The sequence below is a fragment of the Prunus dulcis genome, chromosome 8 (genome assembly GCF_902201215.1).
Source record: "Prunus dulcis chromosome 8, ALMONDv2, whole genome shotgun sequence".
Lineage (NCBI taxonomy): Eukaryota > Viridiplantae > Streptophyta > Magnoliopsida > Rosales > Rosaceae > Prunus > Prunus dulcis.
This window is the reverse complement of record NC_047657.1, coordinates 9798005-9820790: the sequence shown is the minus strand read 5'-3', so window position 1 is coordinate 9820790 and position 22786 is coordinate 9798005. Positions and strand designations below refer to the sequence as shown.

General features: G+C 36.5%; 2 protein-coding genes across 3 annotated transcripts; both read left to right on the top strand.

Annotated features, from left to right (window-relative positions):
- The first annotated feature begins 1866 nt into the window (after positions 1-1866).
- Positions 1867-11058, top strand: LOC117637068 (RNA-binding protein 28). Its single transcript, XM_034371832.1, has 18 exons — positions 1867-2056; positions 2257-2317; positions 4209-4245; positions 4512-4642; positions 4982-5074; positions 5164-5242; positions 6359-6492; positions 6747-6886; positions 7469-7519; positions 7608-7690; positions 7784-7838; positions 7920-8040; positions 8185-8710; positions 8792-9005; positions 9140-9210; positions 9587-9755; positions 9854-9983; positions 10146-11058. Exons 1-18 carry the CDS (start codon positions 1949-1951, stop codon positions 10868-10870), a joined length of 2928 nt encoding a protein of 975 aa, XP_034227723.1. The 5' UTR covers positions 1867-1948; the 3' UTR covers positions 10871-11058.
- A 4837-nt stretch (positions 11059-15895) lies between these two features.
- LOC117637069 (beta-galactosidase 3-like) lies at positions 15896-22786 on the top strand. Of its 2 annotated transcripts, XM_034371833.1 has the most exons (19): positions 15896-16127; positions 16234-16329; positions 16457-16569; positions 16683-16749; positions 16823-16915; positions 17077-17220; positions 18062-18150; positions 18278-18383; positions 18669-18756; positions 18902-19020; positions 19368-19532; positions 19813-19991; positions 20089-20198; positions 20332-20441; positions 21023-21133; positions 21212-21325; positions 21531-21733; positions 21828-22164; positions 22336-22786. In XM_034371833.1, exons 1-19 carry the CDS (start codon positions 15954-15956, stop codon positions 22450-22452), a joined length of 2535 nt encoding a protein of 844 aa, XP_034227724.1. In that variant the 5' UTR covers positions 15896-15953; the 3' UTR covers positions 22453-22786. The 2 variants fall into 2 exon arrangements, with proteins under 2 accessions (XP_034227724.1, XP_034227725.1); XM_034371834.1 differs by lacking the exons at positions 21531-21733; positions 21828-22164; positions 22336-22786 and adding an exon at positions 21403-21524 and having other exon boundaries at positions 15923-16127.

The window sequence follows — 22786 nt, the reverse complement described above, 5'->3', positions numbered from 1 at the left end:
CAAAACTCTATAAATTATAAGTTAATCATCCATGTTATGAAGACCCAAGAAAAGCCATAATCATAAGATTTAAAAAATTGAGAACAATTTTATGGGTTATGATGGTTACTTTGTCAAATAAACCAATTTAGAAATGTAAAATCCTAATCCCAAAACTTGTTGTCCAATTGAAGGTGTTACATGTCCCACGTTGATTGAGAGGTTGTTGTCTACCATGTTCTTCTTCAAGTACTGGGTAATACAGATTTAAGGATCCTTCTTATCTGTAACTCCTAATAACCTGAGGTTCAAGTTTTATAATTTACTAACTGTCTTGCAATCCTTATGCTTGATTGCTTATGTTTTCTGTATTGCAAGAACCTATTTTAAGGGATATGTTCTTCTTGTGTATATGTAATTCCCATGTTGTTTAATAGAATTATGCTATTTCACCAATAAAACAAAAAAAAAAAAAAGCCAAAAAAAAAATCATAATCCAAAAATTATGGTAATATATTATTGATAGTCCTGATATCTTGGATTACAGGGGTTCAAGAGATTTGTGGTCACTCACCGTTGGATGTAAATTTAATGGTTCACTTATTCTTGCACTCGTTTTAAAAAACTCTTTTAAATTATCGAATTAATATCTAACGGTGAGTGACTACAATTTCTTGAACTCCTGTGGTCCAAGAAATCGGAACTGATATTATTTAAGTAGTTTGAATTCTCTGTGGAGCGTGGGAGGCATGGGATGGGACACCCATATTCACAAGTGCTTTTACCCTCTATTTGGCCTGAAGAGGCAAAAGGTAGCATGCAACGTGTGCACCAAATTACTCATGCTCCACCATGTGTCGCTATAGGAGAGATAATAAGATGATTTGTAACATCATAGATAAAACACAGATGTTTTTTCTTTTTTTTTTGGGCAAGATAAAACATTTATGATTGAGTTCCTATCTCAAGCTCAAGAAACTTTTGGTTCCTTTAAATTTGATGAGCTTGTGGAGGTTGATAGTTAATTTGATCCCGAGTTCCACGGGGAAGAAGTTAGTTTTTTTAGTGAGGTTTCGTGATATCCTTTGGGGAAAATCATTCCAGTTCCATACGCAGCAGTTCAGTGGCATGTCATCTAATTGAAATTGAAAACACCGAAATAAATTAAAATATATTTTTGATGCTTCATGCCCTCAAGACATCCATCTATAACAAGCAGCCACCTAGCATATGGCGCCGTTCTACTATTAGTAGAAAATACATTTTGAAAGCTTGGAAAGTTCTCCAACTTCACCAAGATGCTCTCTGCCCGATGTGTTTGGATGAGGGAAATAAATTTGGGATTTTGATAAAAGTCAGAATTTTTAAATTGATATGAACTAATTACAGTGTCTAGATTAAAAAAACATAGAAATTTAGAAATTCCGCGTGGGAAAAAAACATGAAATTTGGAGATCATAAATCCCAACTTTAAATTCTATCTTAATGTCGTCATTTCTAAAATCTTAAGAGAGATTGAGTTTTTAAAAAAGATGTTGTGTTTGTTTCTTTGTTGTTGTTTTTTTTTTTTGGGCATACAAGCGATAGGGTGAAGGGAAAAATCGAGATTCAAGTGCATTTGGATAAGGAAATTTAAAAGTACAAAGAATTTCATAAATGACAGAATTTAAAATGACGGAAATTAATGATCTAGAATTTGTAAAGTTTCTTGTTTGGGTGACGGATTTAAAACACGGAATTTAACATTTATAAAGTCATCTAAATCCAAAACCACTTTTCTTACTGGGTCAGGCCCAAATTTCAAGCCCACGTTACTTACAAACCCTCTCCTTTGTTGAATAACAAAAAAAAAAAAAAAAAAAAAAAAAAAAAAAAAAAAACGGAAACCCTTCTTTTTCTTTCCCTGCTGAGGTTTTAGGTCCATATTCCATAGCTTCCCTTCGCTCACTTTCTCGCTAACCAAACAGAGATGGGGAAGAACAAAAGCAAAGATGGTGGCAAAACGAGAAGCGAAAGCGAGCACTCTGCCTCCACTGTCTTCGTCTCCAACTTGCCCTACTCTTTCACCAACTCTCAGGTACTCTCTCTTTCTTACACTCTAGTTTTGCTCCTGTCTTTCGTTTCTTTACTGAAATAGAATCACTCAGATTAGTTGAATAGTTGCATTACAATCTGTTTATATGATTGCTGTTCTTTTTGTTCTTTAAGTTGAAATTTTCTCTGCTGCCTTAGTAATGAAGGCTTTGTTTCATTGTTTGTTTTTCTTTTAAACCTCAGCTGGAGGAGACATTCAGCGACGTCGGACCAATTAGGCGGTGCTTTCTGGTTACCCAGAAAGGTAAGCCAAAATTTTGCAAAAATTGAGCTCTACGATTAGATTTTACTTCAAATTTTTACGGTTTCAGAGATTATTATTATTATTATTTCTAAATTTATAATAATTTTGTTTGTTCTCTATTTTTCTTCTGTGGTTGATAAATCTAGTATAACTTCAAAATGTGAAAATCATACTGGCTTGAGCAGTTTTGGTACTTTATTATGTTTCTTCTTTTTAAAATTTTAAATTTCATTTTTGTAAAGAAACCAAATTGAATAAAAGCAGTTCCAGTATTTTTGGATAAGTTTTTCTGCATCCATAATGAGATTGGTTAGGGACTGGCACTTATCTGCCTGCCGTTGTATTGAATTCGAAGCTACATCAGCTGCACAATGGCCCCAAGATAAGCTCAGACCATTGAATAAGGCCCAGAGGGGTGAACTTTGATTACTTGCCCAACCCCCCAAGTAGTAGCAAACCCCAGAATCCAATCACCATTGCTGTCCTGAATCACCACAACAGTGCCTTCAGCAAACAGTCCTCCCATTGCTAAAATGAGGTTCTAGAACTGCCACCATCTCCATCCTTTAGAACTTTATCAAGTTTTTCATAGGAACAGATTATAAGGATATAACCCAAAAATAGCAAAGGAGATCCTTCACTTGACACCTACTAGAATTACCTTGAACCAATTTATTGTACTCCCCTAATCCCTCAGATTTTCTCTTGATCCTCTGGTAGCATACTAGGATTTGCCAACTTAACCTCAATTAGAACCTTTTCTACTTCCTTCCTATCTTGAAATATTTTAAAGCTTTCTTATCCATAGATTCCTTCAGGCAACCCTTGGTTTTCAACCCTTGTGTGAAATCTTCAGTAGTTGGGGCACTAGCTTTCTCAAGTCCAAGATGCAAACTATTCTATTCCCCTTCTTCTTGCAGTACCTGTAACCTCGTTCATTCAGCTGTTGGATACTCCTTTTACCTCGAATTGGTTTATTAGTTCTCTTAGGTTCCCTCTGGTTTTGTCTAGTGTCGATGTGAGGCCCCCCCACTCCAGCCTTGCTTTCCTTTGCTGCTTCTTTTAGCACTCCCTCACCCTGTCCGGTATAACTTGGAGTCAACCTAGTTTTACTTTCTTCTTTCCGTCACATCCCTTCCATACAACCATTACTCCTTTGTCTCTGCTTGCCACAGATAAAGCAATCTGATGGAGTCCCTTCCATTCCACTTACCCAAAAATCATCAAAACAGATGTGAGGAGTAAATGACTTAGAAACATCCAATTCAACATTGAGGCGCGAACCCTGGCTTGAGGTGCGATTTCAATGTTAACTTTTATTGATAAGTCCTAGCCGTAGCACATTACCTACTTTAAGAGGCCCTTTGTAATAAAATGCTTTTCACGAATACCTGAGTCCAACCCAATGAGTTGCATTCCTCCAAATCAACTTGATTCCATGCCTTCACTTATGGATGACCAGTTTGTGGCCAACAGTAATATACGATACCTCCATGACCACCAAGAACACGTCCTCCCTCAAATTGAACTGAACAACATAGTAAAATTTATCTAGATGTTGGCAATCTCCCTTCACACATAATTTTGGATCAGGTAAAGTAGGATGGTTTCGGGTTTGGAGGTATAAGCATAAGCAAAAAGAACATGAAACAAGAGAAGGAAGCGATGGGAAGTTAATAGTAAAGTGTGTCTTTCTTTTAAACTATTTACTAGGAGGAATATGGAAATGATCAAGCACATTGAGAAGCTTGATTAATAACTTGTTTCATAAGATGTTCCATTTGTCATATGCTTTTCATTTCCTTTTCTTCGCTATTTGTAGATGTGGGTTTGTGGATTTAACATGCTTAGGTCAGAATCTTTCTAATCTGTCTCATTGCATTGTTTACAGGGTCAACTGAGCACCGTGGTTTTGGTTATGTTCAATTGTAAGTCAAGTTCATTGCTTTTCCTATTATGTATTCTTTATTGTTATGTTTGTCAAATTAGACCACTTCTTTTACTTTGTATTATTAAATCATGATGATCAAGGGTAAATGAATGTTTTGAAATTCCATAATGTGTTTTGAGGGCTAAAGGGTTTCTTCAGGAGTTTTTAGTTTAGAAGATATTACAGTAGTATGATAATATGAAATTGTGTTTGAGGTTTTAAACTTTTGAACACTTTTATGTTGTACTTTGTATCTATTTGTAGCGCTGTCACAGAAGATGCTAATCGTGCTATTGAGCTAAAGAATGGTTTATCCATTGGAGGTCGAAAAATTGCAGCCAAACATGCCATGCATCGTGCTTCCCTTGAACAACGAAGATCAAAGACAAATCAAGGTTGGTATCTCATCATAGGTTGGACATGCATGTATGTTATGACCTTTGTTTCTAATAAAGATAGAGAAGGAAAAGAGAGAAGAAATTGATAAGACGGATGATAGAGGTGAGGAAGAGGTGTAAAATATGAAGAATAATGTATAAAATAAGAACTGAACTCATTGTATAGTTTTAAATTTCTATTTCCTTCAACTTTTCTTCACCACTCACATCTCTTGTCTCCGTTCTCTTTTCTTCCATATATTTTCCCTGTTTTTCGTTAACTAGAAAAATGTTATCCAACAAGTTTTTACTTTTTCTGCACTATTGGTTTTGTTTTTCTTACTACCTTTTGGTTAGGACTCGACTTGGATGAGACCTTGAAGTCAAAAAATGACAAGGATGGTGAAAATTTCAAAGCAGAAAAGGATGCTTCGAGCTTGCAGGAAAGAGGTCGCTAATCTTAACATTTAAATCATGCTATTGTTATTTTCATCATTTTTCTTAGCTATTTGGAGTTGTTGCTTTGGATAAAAATACAGAGAAACCTGTGAAGGCCAGAAAAGCCGCTGCACTATGTAATGATGCAGTGGCAAAAGTGGGTGGTTCAGAAAAGCAGAGGTACTGAATCTTCCCTTTCTTTTTATGGACGGTGCAGTTTTCTTTTCCTGCCTTAGAATCAAGTGATTCAGTTGTATATTTATTAAAGCCTTGTCTTTGAAGTAGAACAAGGTGTTGTTGGTTCATATTGTAATCCTTGTCGCGATCTATAGTTTTAAAATATCAATTTCCTGTTAATGCTACATGTTTTTGTAGAAATATTTTTCTTCTTCTTCTTGTTTTTTAAGGAACAAGATTTCGTAGTAATAATATTAATAAATAATAATAATAATAATAATAATCAATATGCAAGGTGCTTGGTGAAGTAGAGGTCAACAAACATCTTCATACATTTCTCATAAAAAAGAAAACCGAACTGCAAATCTCATAAAATGACACAGAATGGATCCCTAATAAACAGATGATGTGGAGATAAAGTTTTAATTTTAGATTCGACAAAGAATCTGATGTTGATAGATTTTTAATGTCTTATGAAAAAATAAATTATTTCTGGGATTGTAGAGCTCAATTTCGGAAATATAGTTTGTGATTATTCATGCCAATTCAGAAAATACAGTGTCAGCAGCTCCTGAATGAAAGACTATTTAGTTAAGGTTTCCTATTTTTAATTTTAGCTTTTGCTAAGTTTGTAAGAATCTGGCTGCATGCACGCACAAAGTTAGTGTTAGATTTACTGTCTTCTGATATTTCTGTATTTGAAAGAGTGATCTATGTTGATTAACTTTGAAACTTGGATCATGTCAAGAAGAGCCCTTTTAGAAATTCTTTTAGCATAAAGTGTTACCTAGTATAGGTAGTTGTATCCTTTCTTAATTCCATCTTCCAATTCAACATCGAATTAGTAGGCAACATTGTTACCAAGGTTTCCCTAACATTTTTGGTGCTTTGTTAATTTTTTTCCTGTAATACTGGATTTCACTGTATTAAGTTCCTGGCACCCACCTAAATGTTGGGTTCTCAATTCAACCGGGACAATGATTTTTTTCCCACGCTGCATTCTGTGCTAAATTCTACTTAATCTCTGTTTTATATATAATCTTGATACGGTATGATGAGTGATAATGTCAGTTTCCAGAAATGGTGGTCTGATATATTTAGTCTCTTATTGTTGTGTAGGGTTGCTAGGACAGTCATATTTGGTGGCCTTGTTAATGCTGGTATGGCAGAAGAAGTTCATCGTCGAGCCAGGGAGATTGATGCCGAATGTTCAATAACTTATCCTCTTCCCAAAGAAAAGCTTGAACAACATGGTAAGGGATTTTTTCTTTTGTTTTTGCTTCTACCCCGTCACCCTTACTTTTCGCAAGTTTTTACTTTTTGCAAGTAATTGAGGTTGGTTGGTTTAATATGTTGAGTTGAAACTTGAAAATTGTTTTCCTCTGTCAGATTTTTTCTTTGGCTGTTGTCACTTGAAATCATTTTTATGGAGAATAATATTAGCCATTCCTAGAAATTTTATTCAGTTTGGGATGGTGAATCAATCATATCTGTTGTGCCTTTTCAGGTCTGATGCAAGATGGATGCAAAATGGATGCTTCATCTGTACTTTATAACAGTGTTAAATCAGCACATGCTTCTGTTGCAACATTACACCAAAAAGAGATTAAAGGTGGAATTGTTTGGGCACGCCAGCTGGGTGGGGAGGTAAATCATATGTGTACAGCTTACTACAATTCGGAAGTTGTTGAATTGCTCTAGCTCATACATTCCTTATTTGAACCAATTTAAGGAGTTCCATTGTTTCTAAGTAATTTTGGGTTTGGGATTTGTTGTTACTATTTCAAGTTGAGCTCTATTTGTTCTTGGATATAGTTCAGATAGATAATAAAAAGGACGAGGCACCGATATTATAGGTTTTAGCAGTATCTGTTGGGCAGTACAGGGACCAGAAACAAAAAAATGTATGCAGAATACTGATGTTGACATGCTCTTACTTTGCATGCAAGGTAAAAACCAGCATTGAGATTTTGTAAGAGATAAAGTAAGGCATTTTTTTAATATCTATTTTCCCAAATAGGTAAAAATTCCTGGCACCTGCCTACTCATAATTAAAAAGAACCAGCATGGATATTTTGCATTATCAGTTGTTAGTCATGTTATTGTTGTCATTGATGTTATTTGCAGTGATGGTGGTATTATATTTGCTTAGTGTTCTCATTTATGTTATTGGTGGTGGTGGTGTTATTATATTTGCTTCTAAACAGCTCGGTTGTTTTTCTGGGCCAGGGTGCCAAGACTCGGAAATGGAAGCTCATTGTTAGAAATATTCCTTTCAAGGTATTTTTTTTCTCATTGTATTGTCATATGACATTCTTTTTCCTTTGAGGAGAGCTTAACTTAAACTAGTTTGCTTACACAAATGCAGGCCAAAGAGAATGAAATAAAAGAGATATTTTCATCAGCAGGGTTTGTCTGGGATGTAATTATACCACACAATTCTGATACAGGGTATATTATCATTGTCCATTATTGTCTCTCTCTTAATGGAAATATCTTTTCTGTTCTTCATTCTTATTTTAAATTTTTATTCCTCATTTGCAGGTTACCTAAAGGTTTTGCATTTGTCCAATTCACACGCAAACAGGATGCAGAAAATGTACATTTGTGGTTTGTGCTTTACTTTTGGAGTACATAATGAAGCCCTGGGTTCATTAACATTTTTCTTTTTCTTTCTCAGGCAATAAAAAAGTTGAATGGACAAATGCTTCTTAAAAGACCCATAGCTGTTGACTGGGCTCTTTCAAAGCAGATATATGGTAGTGTCACTGGGAAAGACGCTCTTCTTGCGTCAGAAGATGGTACTTGTGGCATTACTGTAACTCTATTCTCATTTAGCAAACTTTTTTCTTACTGTAATGCCTTTATTGATGAATACATACTTTATTTTGGTACTTGTATGATTGTATCTACATCTAATGATACAAAAGCACTGATTTTTACAGGACAAAAGGATGGAAGTGATGGAGAAAATGATAGTAGCAGTGAAGATTTAGAGGGCGATGCTGGGCATTTCGGTAAAAAGTCTGAGCACGACGATGGAATCGACAGCGATCCTGATAACTCTAATACCATAGAGAAGAAAGACATCCCTACTGAAATAAATTTTGAAGAGGAAGTAGACATTGCAAGAAAAGTTCTAAAGAACTTGATCACACCGTCTGCTACAGAAACTCCTCATGATGATCTTGCACTGCCCCAAAGCGACAAGGAGCCGTCTATCTTTGAATCTCCTGAGGAGCCCAGTAAATCATCTTTTGAGACTGCAAAAGCATCAGATATTACTAAGCCTGAAAAGTTAAGCAAAAGCGTAGCACCAAATCTTCAACAGACAGACGAAGAAGATGATTTGCACAGAACAATTTTCATAAGCAATCTTCCTTTTGATATCAATAATGAAGATGTCAAACAAAGATTTTCTACCTTTGGGGAACTTCAATCTTTTTTCCCAGTCCTTCATCCAGTCACCAAGTATGCTTTAAACCTTTGGTTTGATATGATTCCTACATCTTTATTGTGTTTGAAATTACATGTGCAATTATGTTGTGGCAGGCGACCAAAAGGAACTGGCTTTCTCAAGTTTAAAACAAAAGATGCAGCCAGTTCTGCAGTTTCAGCAGGGAATGCTGCATCTGGCCCGGGGATTTCTCTTAAGGGTAGACAATTGACCGTATTGCAGGCTTTGGATAAAAAATCGGCTCATGATAAGGAATCAAATATGGCCAAAAAAGAGGATCTGGACCGCCGCAATCTCTATCTGGCAAAGGTTATTTCTTTTACAAACCTCCTTCCCCCATCTTTACTTGCTTATCTGGATTTCACACTTTGTTCTACGTGTAGTGTCTATTTTAATGGATTATCCTGAATGGTTGGCATTTTCTTTCCTCAAAATGTTAACAGGAAGGCCTTATTCTTGATGGAACTCCAGCTGCAGAAGGGGTTTCAGCTAGTGATATGTTGAAACGCCAAATGTAAGTTTTTTGATTTCTTTGTTTCCCTAGATATTGCATATGCATAGCCTCTCCATGGGATACCGGAGCATGATACAATTCGTACATGAATTTATTTGGACAAAATCTATTTTCAATAAAATCATGTTTTAACTTTTTTGTCTTTTTGTTTATAAGTTATAAACTGGTAAAACAAAGATGAAATCCTTTACAAGCTTTAGAAAAATATTTTAAAATTTAACAAGATAAAGCAATATCAAACTTTGTAGTTTTTAACAGATGTCAGCTAAACATTGGTGCTGCTTTGGTATTCAAATGCTGATTATTTTGCTGCTACTTCATGTTTCACTTCACATTCCTTTGCAACATATTTTAGTGAATTTCTGAAACCATGCAGGGAGGAGAGGAGCAAGATGATGAAACTTCAATCTCCAAATTTTCATGTCTCGAAGACAAGAATATTTATAAAAAATTTGCCGAAGTCCATGACTGCAAAAGAACTAAAAAAACTTTGTATTGATGCCGTTACCTCACGAGCTACAAAACAAAAACCTGTGATCCAACAGGTTAGTCAGTCAATAGTTACATTTGTCTCTATTTGAGACTTTTTTGGGTATATTTGTATGGAATTTTCGCTTATTTGTAATTGATATTGTTCATGCAGATAAAATTCTTGGAGGATGTGAAGAAAGGAAAGCTTGTCGCAAAGAATTTCTCTCGTGGAGCTGCTTTCGTTGAGTTTACAGAGCATCAGCATGCACTTGTGGCCCTGAGAGTTTTGAACAACAATCCTGGTAACTTAATTCCTCAAAAGTGTAATATCCATATTGACATATGACGCTGATTGTTTGCAATCTCTAAACTGCAGTCTCAATTTCAGTGTTATTATGCTGAAAATATATATATTCAAGTGCTTAACTCCATTGTATTATAATTTAATGTGATGCAACTTGCAGAAACTTTTGGTCCTGAGCATCGCCCAATTGTGGAGTTTGCACTTGAGAATGTTAAAAAATTGAATATACGAAATGCTAAGATACAAGCACAGCAGCATGTAGCTTATCGTAATCGGGAAAACGTGCATCAAAATGAAGGCTCAAATGGACCAGATACTCATCCAAGCAAGAAGTCCAAAAACTCGAAACAAAAAGGGGAGAAGCGAAAATTGGATGATTCAGTACCAAATAAAGAAGAAGTTGAAAATAAGTTTAGTGATGGAGCTGCCACTGAAAGACACAGAGGTTCTAAAAGGCAGAAAAATGGTCCATTTGGAAAGGAAAAAAAGATCTCAGCAAAGGTATCAGAACACTCAACAACAGAGAAGGCGGAAGGCTCAAAACGTGAACCAAACAATCATCAAGATGGCAGGAAGGCTGGTGGTGGAAGATCATCCGAAGGTGAAACAGCAGCCATTGATGCACAAAAATCAAAACCTTTGAGAAAGACAAATGTGCTACCTAATAAGAGGAAGCTACAGGAGCAGAAAGAGGTAGAGGGGGGAGAGAATGTGACGAGGAGACAAAGACCAAAGAAGAACAAGGACCCATTAGGGCGGGATGTTACAGATAAACTTGACATGCTGATTGAACAATATAGATCCAAGTACTCGCAACGGAGCTCCGTTCAAACTGATGGCGAAAAGCAAGGTGCCAGAAAACTTAGAAAATGGTTCCAAACATAATTTTATTTTGATTTTGTAAAATTTCATGATAAGTCTCACAAGAGAGGAGTAAAAGCAGTTGCTGGATATGCAGTTGCTATAAATTTTGCGCATTGTTTAACTTTTGGCAATATTTGTAAGCATGAATTTACTGTCTGGCATTTTGGTTGAATAACTATTGATTCCATAATGTGTTTTTGAGGGCTAAAGGGTTTCTTCAGGAGTTTTTAGTTTACAAGATATTGAAGTTGTTCTGGAAAATGTTTCCTTATTCAGTTCAATGGTTTACTTGATTACGAGGAGATAGTTTTATGTAGAAGGATCAGAATATTAAATTCTATATCAAGAGAGCTTTTGAGTTGTTACAAGACCGGCACTATGATAACACTACAAAAAACTAATGTTTCTGAGGAAAATGCGAATATCCGAGACCACCATCGGCGGTTGCTGGCGGCGAAGTACGAGCTGAGACGAAATCTGTACAAAGCCCTCTGCAAAGACCCGAGCCTTCCCAGCGACCTGCGCTAGGAGAACCGCTTCAAGCTCTTCAAGCTGCCCAGAAACAGCTCCTTCATGCGCGTCCGGAACCGCTGCATCTTCTCCGGTCGCGCACTGATGGAGCACAAGATGTGTGATCCCAAAGAAAGGAAAAAGGACAGAAGTTGTAAATGAGTAAATTGTGTATTCTTGTCTGCTATAATACAAAATGATATCAGATAAGGACAAGAATAGGTAGCTATCTAACGGATATATCCAGTATTCTGGGGTATTCCTTCTAGAGAGATGTATTGCAAATGGTGAAGTTGGCTGGGTCATGGCCTTATGGGTTTCTCCGTGGGTTGGGCTGTAGCTAGGGCAGAGACTGGTCTCATCACGCACGCGCCGTCTACGAGACCTTCCGTATGTCCCGTATTGTTTTCCGTACTCTGGCATCTAAAGGCATGCTCAATGGCATCAAGAAAGCATCTTGGTAGCCACCGAACCGGTGCGTTTCGAAGTTCTTCATGTCCATTGTTTGCAGTTTTTCTGGTTTTTTTTTAAAATCGAAATGGTGTTTTGCTCTGTGTTTCTTTTTTTTGTTCAGTTGTTTGAATTTAAGTATTCTAATACTTTGCTCTAAATAAATATGACAACTTTGACTGATGTCCGTTGTACCATTTGTAATGGATTAATATGACACCCTACGACTTGCATGTTGAACCTATTTTTCTTTTTCTTTTTGGTCTCATGGGGCTGAGTTGCATCTTACAGTTTTCATCTTTTGTTTTTCTACAAAATGGAATGGATGAACTTTTTGAAGATGGGGACTTTGGCGAATTTGTTTATGCATCTTTCTATGGTTGTAAGATCCCCAGCTAAACATAAGAACAGAAATGCAGAACCCCAGCAGAAATTGTTGGTTTTTGCCATTTTTCATGACGTTAATGTTCATACACAATGGCAATTTTTTGTATGGATAAGACATGATAGCAGGTCAAGGTCTAATGGTTTTATAGGGCTGTCGGCAAAATATAAAACAGATTTGGCATCAGTTTGTGAGATGGAGGTGTTGTTGTCAACATTAGGTAGAGACTGTAGAGGTTTCATTTGAAAGTTTGGAAGCAACATACTGAATTTTTTTTGTTGTTTAAAGAAATGAGGGAAGCAGAGTAGTGGAAGATCGTCATCTTGTATTTTTTATTGTTTAGAGAAATGAGGGAATGAGGGTTTAAGCAAGCAAGAGAGAGGTACGTGAAACATACGGCTCTCTCAGCTTCAGAGTCAAGGAAAATGGTTGGCATCCAGCGTGTGTTTCTTGTTGACATATCCACTTTCCCCCTTTTTTTGAGCTTCTATGCAGTACGTATAAATGCCCTTATAAAACAAGATTTAGTGTTCAGTGTTTTAGAGCTTATTAGATATATAATCTAATGGAAATTTTAATGTCAGTTTGAATGCCTAACAAACATTTGTTGTGTTGCTAGACTCTCAGTCTAGATCATTGGTAGATGAAATCTTTAACCTAATAGGTAACATAAATGTCAAATATATGTGAAATTGGATTGTTGCCCTTGTTGAATTTCGACATATTAAGTCTAGTGGTATTTCTCTTCCATATGTCAGAATAGTTCCCAAGATCGCACTCTCCCGTTGATTTTTAGAAAATGAAAGTAATTGGTCAAAATTTGAAAGATTTTAATATATATATATATATATTTTAGTATTTGAAAGCTTTTAATTTAAATGTGAACTAGTTTGACACTGTTCTTTACCTTCATTTGAACATAGGCAATAAGATATTTTGGGAGCACTCAGAACACAAGTGAAATCCACTATAAAAGATGGCTACCACATACCAACTAGCTCTTGATATAGTGGTACGTTTCTTCCCAATGTTGGCAGATGTCTCAAATTCAAATCCTCCCTCTCCGATTGATAAAATAAATAAATAAACGATGGCTCCCACATAACCTAGTGAAAGATGGACATAACAAGCAAAACGGTTTTTCCTAGAGAGGTACGTACCATTTTTACACGACGGATGTAAAAGTTTCATTTGTCTATTTAAAATTCTAAAATCCTTAATAATATAGTAAGCAAAACAAGAAGAACCTTGCTTCTAAGGTTTGGGACCAATTGTTTATTCAATATCTGGTTGTTAAGACTGCTTACTGAGGACAAAAGCTTGCAATGCCATCTAAAAATGGTATTGATCGCAGCCACCCTTGCCATATACTTAGGTCTCTAAGTGTTTGAAAGGAACATTTTGAATATTTGACCTCATTTTTCTTGGGCCAGATTAGTGATTGCATAATGTAAAGACATATTCCTGAGCTCAGTTCTATTGATTTTTAATGCTCCATATATATTGTCAGTATATATTATACAGATTATAAGGTCATATATCGTTGAATTAATACCGTTTTCAGGGAACTCTAAGCAAATTTCTTCTCGGCTGTCAAACAGGCCACGATAGACCTTGAATCCAAACTAGACCTCAAAAGAACCTCGCACATTTTTCTAAGAAGTGACAGCAATCAAGCCTGATTTCAACCTTAGCTTGTTGAAATTTTAGGGATCAAAGTTCATCCTGAATTTGGCTGTGATTGTTGACTATAATGGCGGATGGATTGAACCATTACAAGCAAAAGGGTGATTTTTGTCTCCTTTATAGGTTTAATTTGTTTGATTATATCTCTTCGTCTTTCCCTATCTCTTTCTTCCTGTAGTTTGCAATTTTGGGAATTTCTTTCTATAGTTTGGATTTTTGGGAACAGAGATTCTCTTTTTTGAATGCTTTGAATTTTGAAGCCTGATATGTATGGCTTAGGCCCTATGTGTGATCTGAACTATTTTTGCTTTTTGGTTATCAGAGCTTCAGCTTGTTAGAATTATTCATATGGGTTACTCTTCCATAAAGACTGATATCTCTCACTCACAACTTTCCGAGTTTGAATTTCGAAAGAAATTCCTCAGATATCAATAATGAAGATGTGGCCCTAAGAGTTTTGAACAAACAATCCGGGTTCGATTCGATTCGATTCCCTCTAATGTAAAAAAGAGTCATCTATACTTAATCATTTCGGTCCCCCTCAAGCAACTCTTTCGATCTTTTCTTTTTTTCATTAATTGTTCCACAAAAGTTTTTCATCATATCTCAAACAAACGAGTGTTTTTAAACTTGTTATCCTTGTGTTATGAAGAATGTCATCTTGCTTAGGGCAATCTTTGCATTCTATAAACATTTCCCTTTATATCACAAGGAGAATCAAAGGTACATTCTAGCCGTCACCCTCACCCTATCCTTGTCCATATCACTTGAGCTAAAGCACATTTGTAGTACGTTAAAATAATTAAATAACATCTTACTTTTTTTGTCTTTTCATTTTTTGGTACAAATAACTTATTCTTAAATAAAAGGGATGATAAGATACTAAACCTACACATACTACACGAATGTTAGGATTCGAACAAAGAACCTTCTCATCTAGAAGCAATAAAACCACTATACTAGTGGGTCTTTACCGAGTTTATTCGTTTTTAAATGTCCTATCAAGATCATAACATTGCCATGCCTAACATTAAGACTTCCATTTTCATTTACAATTCGGAGGAGAAAAGGCATGAAACATATGGGGGCGTATATGGTAATTCATATAACTTGTTAAAGCGAGAGTCGTACTTTAACATGTAAGTCTATGCTTTTCATTTTACGAAGGGGCACACTTTCATAGCCAAAAAGGCACCCAACGAAGGATCCTATGTTCTTTTGACCCCCAAATTCCTTTCTTTTGATTTTGTTTATCAAATGTCTGCTCCACTCACAACCAATTACAAGTTACAACCAACCATAAGTTTCCTATTTGTTAAAGCCTTTTTAGCTATCAAAAGGGGGAAAAAAAGCCTATAGACTCCAAGTTTTGATAAAAACGATAGTGTAAACTACTCTAAATATTGAGTTTTCAATTCATTTTGCTAAATGAATTGTATTTGTTGACCGAAAAATGGAACTAGATATAAATTTTTCATAATCTTGGCATAGTTCTAAGAAATGTGACATCTATCCTTTATAAGTTGCAGCCATAGCTTAGCTTGAGTGTGGACATGCTTGTGGTGTACAGCGGATAAGATATAGTAGATAGATACCATACCACCCATGCATGTGTCTCCTTGACAACGACAAGCATATAAATTAAGATTGGTTTTTGGAGGGAAACAGAATCACGGGATGCTAAAATTGTTTTTGGAGGGAAAGCCATGTATTATTGGTTTGCATTTTGGCTTTTGGCCATAAACAAAGATTTGTTTGTGACAAAATTAAATTGATTGAAAACCCAAAACAGAAATTGCAGATTACATCAACTTCTGCTTTAGGTCTTTTGCTCAAATGTCCTAGCTTTCTTGTTTTTGTGATTGTTTTCCCCATACTACTGTTCTTGAGCCAACTGTCACTGTGCATTTGTATATCAATAATTTGATTGAAGACAAAATGAACTCCTGCCCTTGCTGCTCAATAGTGACCATATTTCAAACTCCACTTTCCCATATTCCACATTTCTCTCTCTCTCTCTCTCTCTCTCTCTCTCTCTCTCTCTCTCTCTCTCTGTGGGTGTGTGAGAGAAGAATGGGAGCTGCTAGCTCAGCTTGGAGTTGGGTTCTACTCTGCATAGTGTGGTGGTCTCTAAGTCTTGAGCTGGCACAGTGCAATGTTGTGTATGATAGGAAGGCTCTTATCATTGATGGGCAGAGGAGAATTCTCTTTTCTGGCTCCATTCACTATCCCAGAAGTACCCCTGAGGTATCACTTTCCAAATTCCACTTCCATATTTTCTAACCAAATCTGGTTTTCCTATGCAAAATTCCCATGACCCTTCTGCTAATGGGAAATGGAAAATGAAATGCAGATGTGGGAAGGCCTTATTCAGAAGGCCAAAGATGGTGGCTTGGATGCCATAGACACCTATGTGTTTTGGAATCTTCATGAACCTTCTCCTGGCAATGTATTATGTTTTCACTTAATTTCTTTACTTGTTCTTTGTTTTCTCCTTCCTATAAGTTGCATTTTGTCCACATTATCCCTTTCTTTCTTTTCATGATTTTTTATCTTCGAACCTTTTCGCATTGTAGTATAATTTTGAGGGGAGGTATGATTTGGCTCGGTTCGTAAAGACGGTCCACAAGGCAGGGCTTTATGTGCATCTTCGCATTGGGCCTTATATTTGCTCAGAATGGAATTTTGGGTAACGAGCATTTTTCCTGAGCCACAGAGCTGAAACTTTGATGGGTTTATGTTCTTAACTTCTTCACATTCATTTCTCTGATGATCTTTGCTTTGTACTTTTATATTCTGTAGGGGGTTTCCAGTTTGGCTGAAGTATGTTCCAGGCATTAGCTTCAGAACAGATAATGAGCCTTTCAAGGTCTGTCCATGTGAAGATTTAAGCTTTCAATCAATTTTGTGAATTAATATTTTTGCTTATTCTGGTGTTGCAGTCAGCAATGCAAAAATTTACCCAGAAAATTGTCCAACTGATGAAGGATGAAAAGTTATTTGAGTCCCAAGGTGGCCCCATAATTCTTTCTCAGGTAAACTTCTATCACCAATTTTCACGGCTGTGTAATTTCTAGGAGCTTCGTTTCGAGCAGTTCTAGTTACATGTTTCTCACTTTACACCAGTTTCAGATTTGATAGATGAGAAAAATGAAAAGAAGAAAAGAAATTGTATTGTTAATGTACTTTTGTGCAGATTGAGAATGAATATGAGCCAGAAAGCAAAGCTTTTGGGGCTTCTGGCTATGCATACATGAGTTGGGCTGCAAAGATGGCTGTTGGAATGGGTACTGGGGTCCCATGGGTGATGTGCAAGGAACAGGATGCTCCAGACCCAGTGGTAAGCAAACTAGTCTACACCACTACCTATTCTATGCATATATCTTAGGAAAATAAATAACTCATGTTCAACTATCATTCTTGTCTCTTTGTTATTTATTTATTATTTATTTAACCGTCAAGCATCTCATGATTTACATTTATATTGGCTAATTTCACTAATTTAAGTATTTAACCACTGGAAATGGAGAAATATATTTTGTGTGTGGTGTTACTAATCCACGTATTATAATATGGGTGGACGACAAGGTTGATACTTTTTTTTGTTGATAAAAGACAAAGTTGATACTTTAGGCACTCCCTCGCTTGGACCTCGTCCAACCTTGGGAAGAGAAAGAATTACTACTAGACCAAGAGCTGGTTGATATGAAAATCAATGTACTTATTGAAGGAAGTTGAGGTTCCATCCCAAAACCAATTGGCAATGGGGGAAGTAACCCAACTCCTTATAAGCCCTTGCTAGGTTTCTCAACTTTCCAATGTGGGACTCTTTACCTTCACATTCTCACACGCCCCCTCATGTGTGGCGAATTTTTAAGCCTAACACGTGAACAACACATATTGGGTGACGTGGAGCACGTGTGGCCGTTGGGCTTTCACACGTGGGCTAACCCGCTCTGATACCATGAAGGAAGTTGAGGTTCCATCCCAAAACCAATTGGCAATGTGGGGAGTAACCCAACTCCTTATAAGCCCTTGCTAGATTTCTCAACTTTCCAATGTGGGACTCTTTACCTTCACATTCTCACACTTATATGTTAGAAACTGCTTAAAATTTTACTGAGGCTAATTTATTGCTAGCAAGTCTAATTTACTTTGAATTCTTTAAATCCTGTTTACAGATAAACACTTGCAATGGTTTCTATTGCGACTATTTTTCCCCAAACAGAGTGTACAAACCCACACTATGGACTGAGGCTTGGACTGGCTGGTAAGTTCCAAGCTGCTAAAACAAATTGGAGGGAAGGATCGACCCGTTCAGTATAATTCTACATCTATCTTTGCTCTGAGAACCTGCCGCAAGAAAAGTAGATTTACATTTTTCTGTGTTCTTAAAGGTTTACAGAATTTGGTGGCCCAGTGTACCAGCGACCTGTTGAAGATTTGGCATTTGCAGTTGCCGGATTCATTCAAAAAGGAGGCTCCTTTGTAAATTATTACATGGTCAGTACATTCATTCTAACAGGAGTCTCCAATAAGCCATTTCTGTGTTATTATCTAGAGGACAAAAGTTAAATATGAAAACCTTGTACCAGATGTAAAAACTTGATTTGTAGTGACAATTCTAGAAGCCTGCATACCTTCTTTACTTATACAACATTTCTGCAATCAAATGAAACATTATTTAGGGAAAGATATATAAAATTCAAGGGTTAGTTTTGAACTGGTAACAGCTAGCTAACTGCATGGAGGAATAAATGAGCTAAACTTCTAAATCATTGCATGCAGTACCATGGAGGAACCAATTTTGGGAGAACTGCTGGAGGCCCTTTTATTACTACCAGCTATGACTATGATGCTCCCATTGATGAATATGGTGAGAAAATTGACCCCATGTCTTCGCAATGGCTTTCAAAATTTTTAACGTAGGTTTCTTCTCTAGTGTAATCTTTCTTTATAGGTATATCTTAACGTGTAAATAATTATCAGTTGCAGCCTTATAACTCTAGCTGTAATGACAGGTTTGATCAGGCAACCAAAGTATGGCCACTTAAAGGAACTCCATAAGGCTGTTAAGTTATGTGAGCAGGCTCTGCTAAATGCTGACCCTACTGTCACATCCTTAGGGAGCTATGGACAGGTTTGTCGATTTATTTAAAGAGTCAGTGTGTAAGTAAGAATCATATCACTTTGAACTATAGCAGAATCAGCATACTTTCAAAAATAAAAACTAAAAGTAACTTCATCTTCTACATATTAGTTAAATAAGAAACCTATCAAAAGATCAAAAGATCAAAAGATCTCTATGTTGAATCAAACTTATTCAAGAAATTTATGAACTAGGCTTAAGAAAATTTTTACAGTAGTTTCAAAAGAAAATTTTCCTTGAAGATTCTTTCAAATCAAATTCAACTAAATTGATGTTTTTGCTAGTTAGGACATATGGAAGTGCATGCTTGTTTAAACCAGATTTGATACAAATTCCAGGCACATGTATTCTCTTTCAAGTCAGGAGTTTGTGCAGCTTTTCTCTCAAACTACAATACAAAGTCAGCTGCAACGGTGACTTTCAATAACATGAACTTTCACCTTCCCCCTTGGTCCATCAGCATCCTTCCAGATTGCAAAAATGTTGTATTCAACACTGCTCGAGTAAGTGACATAAAGAATGCTAATTTGGAATGCTAATTTCATGGTTTATTTGTCATTTCTATTTTCCACAAGTTTTTCAGATATTGTACCATAAAAGGAAAGCCATATGCCTTCTCCAACAAGATTGAAACACTCTTTCCTGAAATGATTTTCAGCTCGGATAGATTTTTCCTCAATGAATTACCTCAAACATTAGGATAGCTGTAAAGTTTTGTGTAGTTTCATTCCACTTTAGTATAGTGTATAAACAGAAATGATAAACAGATGCATTCCATTGCAGGTGGGAGTTCAGACATCCCAAACACAACTTTTGCACACTAACTCTGAATTGCGCTCATGGGAAATCTTCAATGAAGACATTTCTTCAGTGGCTGGTGATACAACAATCACGGTCACTGGCCTCTTAGATCAGTTGAACATCACTAGAGACTCCAGTGATTATTTGTGGTACACAACCAGGTTAGATAAAACCACTAAAATGTTTTATACTCAACATATCTTTGAAATTGTAAGTCCTATTATCAAAATTAATTTACCAATAACTTGATGTTTATAGTGTCGACATAAGTCCATCAGAATCATTTCTGCGTGGGGGCCAGCATCCCAGTCTAACCGTGCAGTCAGCTGGAGATGCTATGCATATTTTTATCAATGACCAGCTCTCAGGTAAATTGTTGATAATCTTGTGTTTAGATAATTGCACCAGCCAGTTATTGATGTGAAAGCAAATAGTTCCCTGAGTCTGTTTAAAAGAAATATGCCCTTGATATTTAAGTGTTGGTGATGTGCTCTAATGTAGGATCGGCTTACGGGACTAGGGAATACAGGAGATTCACTTTTACTGGAAATGTCAACCTGCATGCTGGACTGAATAAAATTTCACTTCTCAGTATAGCTGTTGGATTGGCGGTTAGTTCTTTAATTTCCATTTTTGTTAACTTCCAATACTTAGCTTACAAACACAATTTTGTTGGATATTATGTCTCAGATACCTATAATGTGGCTTGATTAGTATTGTAACGTTCTACTTGGATTAGAAATTTTGATTTGGTGTCTGTACGTACTCTTGTATCTTTGTAATGTCTCTATGGTTTATATAGTGGACTATCTACCTCCATGGATGTACACAGTGTTTCTCTAAATACTTTAAATTCTATCTCTTGTGTGTGCAATCTATTTTGTGATATGCTAGCATAACTGCATTCATGCCATCTAGTAGTATCATAAAGTAAAGATATCATATCCCGGAGGCTAGCAGCTTATGCTAAGACCCTTGGGGAAGGTTTTGGATTTGGAATAAGTAAAAGGTTTTCTCTAGATGTGTCATAGGCATTTGAAACTTCTATTTACTTATGTCGAAACATTATTAATTTTTGCTTATATTGATCCCTCTCTCTAAAAAGATTGAATCCTGTCTTATATTTTCTTTTCATATTTCACTCGTTTATTTGAATTTTAACTGAACTACTTTCTGCTTGATGTCGTCAAAGAACAATGGTCCTCATTTTGAGATGCGGAGCACAGGGGTGCTGGGACCAGTTGTTCTACATGGACTAGACCAAGGAAAGAGAGATTTATCATGGCAGAAATGGTCATACAAGGTCTACAATACATTAATTAAACTTTGGTGACATACTTGTATGGCCAAGGAGCCCCAACTTACTATTCTCTTTATACAGGTTGGGCTAAAAGGAGAAGACATGAATCTGGGTGCTCTACATTCCATCTCGGCGGTGGATTGGATGAAGGGGTCCTTAGTGGCACAAAAACAGCAGCCACTGACATGGTATAAGGTATGGAAATGCTCCTTCAAACATTGAAGCTTGACTAGAATGGTTTTTGTTTCTTATTTCATGTGTTTATATCTAAGAATTCAACTGAGGGTTGGAGGGTGAATTGGAGTTGGATCGGTCTCCAACAGCAGCTTAGATTCATTTCAAAGTTCCTTTAGAACCATTGAGCATTGTTGGTAACAGACAGCTCTGGTTGAACCCTCAGGCCAGTTTTGATGCACCAAAAGGAGATGACCCCTTGGCTTTGGACATGGGGAGTATGGGGAAGGGTCAAGTATGGATCAATGGGCAGAGCATTGGAAGATATTGGACTACTTATGCTACAGGCAACTGCAGCGAATGTGCTTATTCTGGTACATTCAGGCCTAAGAAGTGCCAATTTGGTTGCCAGCGTCCAACTCAACAATGGTACAAACTTCTTACACAACTTATTCATAAACCAATTTGGACAACACAATAAGAACCACTTTAATTATTCATCTTTGTTATGCTATGGTTTCAGGTACCACGTTCCTCAGTCTTTCTTAAAGCCGTCTAACAACCTATTGGTAGTTTTTGAGGAGATTGGTGGTGATGTATCAAGGATTGGTCTAGTAAAAAAATCAGTGACAAGTGTTTGTGCTGAGGTTTCTGAAAACCACCCTCACTTCAGGAATTGGCAAACTGAGAGCCATGGTCAACTGGAAGAGCAAAATAAGCCCGAAATTAGCCTACACTGTACAGAGGGACACTCCATTTCTGCCATTAAATTTTCAAGCTTTGGAACTCCATCTGGAAGCTGTGGAACTTTTCAGCATGGTGCCTGTCATGCTCCAAATTCAAATGCTGTCCTGGAAAAGGTACTTCTCAGAATGCTCCTAACTTGCTGCAGAAAAAAGCGTTAAAAGTTTTTTCAATTAAACATATGGTTTTCAACCTAATCTAGGCAATATAATAATATTCCAACAACAATTAAAGAATAAGTTCTTATTTTCTTTGCATCTTTTTTCATGATGTCTGTCTTTTTACAGGAGTGCATAGGTAAGCAGAAATGTTCAGTGACCATATCAAATACCAACTTTGGCAAGGACCCATGTCCAAGCAAACTGAAGAAGTTGTCTGTGGAAGCTGTTTGTGCCCCTATATAAGTACTTAAATTGCCACAAGTTGAAGGGTTTAAGAGGAAGTTGAGAAAATCTAATTCCATAAAAAGAAAGAAATTGGATCAGCAACAGAGCAATGTGTTAGCAGCAAAATATAGAATATCACATTTTTATATTTGGAAATGTAGGTATCGTCTATGGTTGTAATTGTAATTAGGTCCAAAATCGCAATTCAATTCAACCTATATGACCAACATTGTCGTTTCCACTTGTAGTCGGATTACCAATTTTCTGAAACTAGGCAATGGATGTTTTTTGATACAAGTGATATTGACGAAGGACGGAATTGAATCTAAAACCTTGGGTGTGTTAACGGGCA

What these genes read in the sequence shown, in the direction of transcription:
- LOC117637069 (XM_034371833.1), top strand. Translation starts at nt 15,954, where the DNA reads ATGGGAGCTGCTAGCTCAGCTTGGAGTTGGGTTCTACTCTGCATAGTG. An exon ending in ATCCCAGAAGTACCCCTGAG is followed by an intron (nt 16,128 to 16,233) that starts GTATCACTTTCC and finishes AATGAAATGCAG; the next exon opens with ATGTGGGAAGGCCTTATTCA. An exon ending in CCTTAGGGAGCTATGGACAG is followed by an intron (nt 19,021 to 19,367) that starts GTTTGTCGATTT and finishes TACAAATTCCAG; the next exon opens with GCACATGTATTCTCTTTCAA.
- LOC117637068 (XM_034371832.1), top strand. Translation starts at nt 1,949, where the DNA reads ATGGGGAAGAACAAAAGCAAAGATGGTGGCAAAACGAGAAGCGAAAGC. An exon ending in AGAAAAGCTTGAACAACATG is followed by an intron (nt 6,493 to 6,746) that starts GTAAGGGATTTT and finishes GTGCCTTTTCAG; the next exon opens with GTCTGATGCAAGATGGATGC. An exon ending in GCAATCTCTATCTGGCAAAG is followed by an intron (nt 9,006 to 9,139) that starts GTTATTTCTTTT and finishes AAATGTTAACAG; the next exon opens with GAAGGCCTTATTCTTGATGG.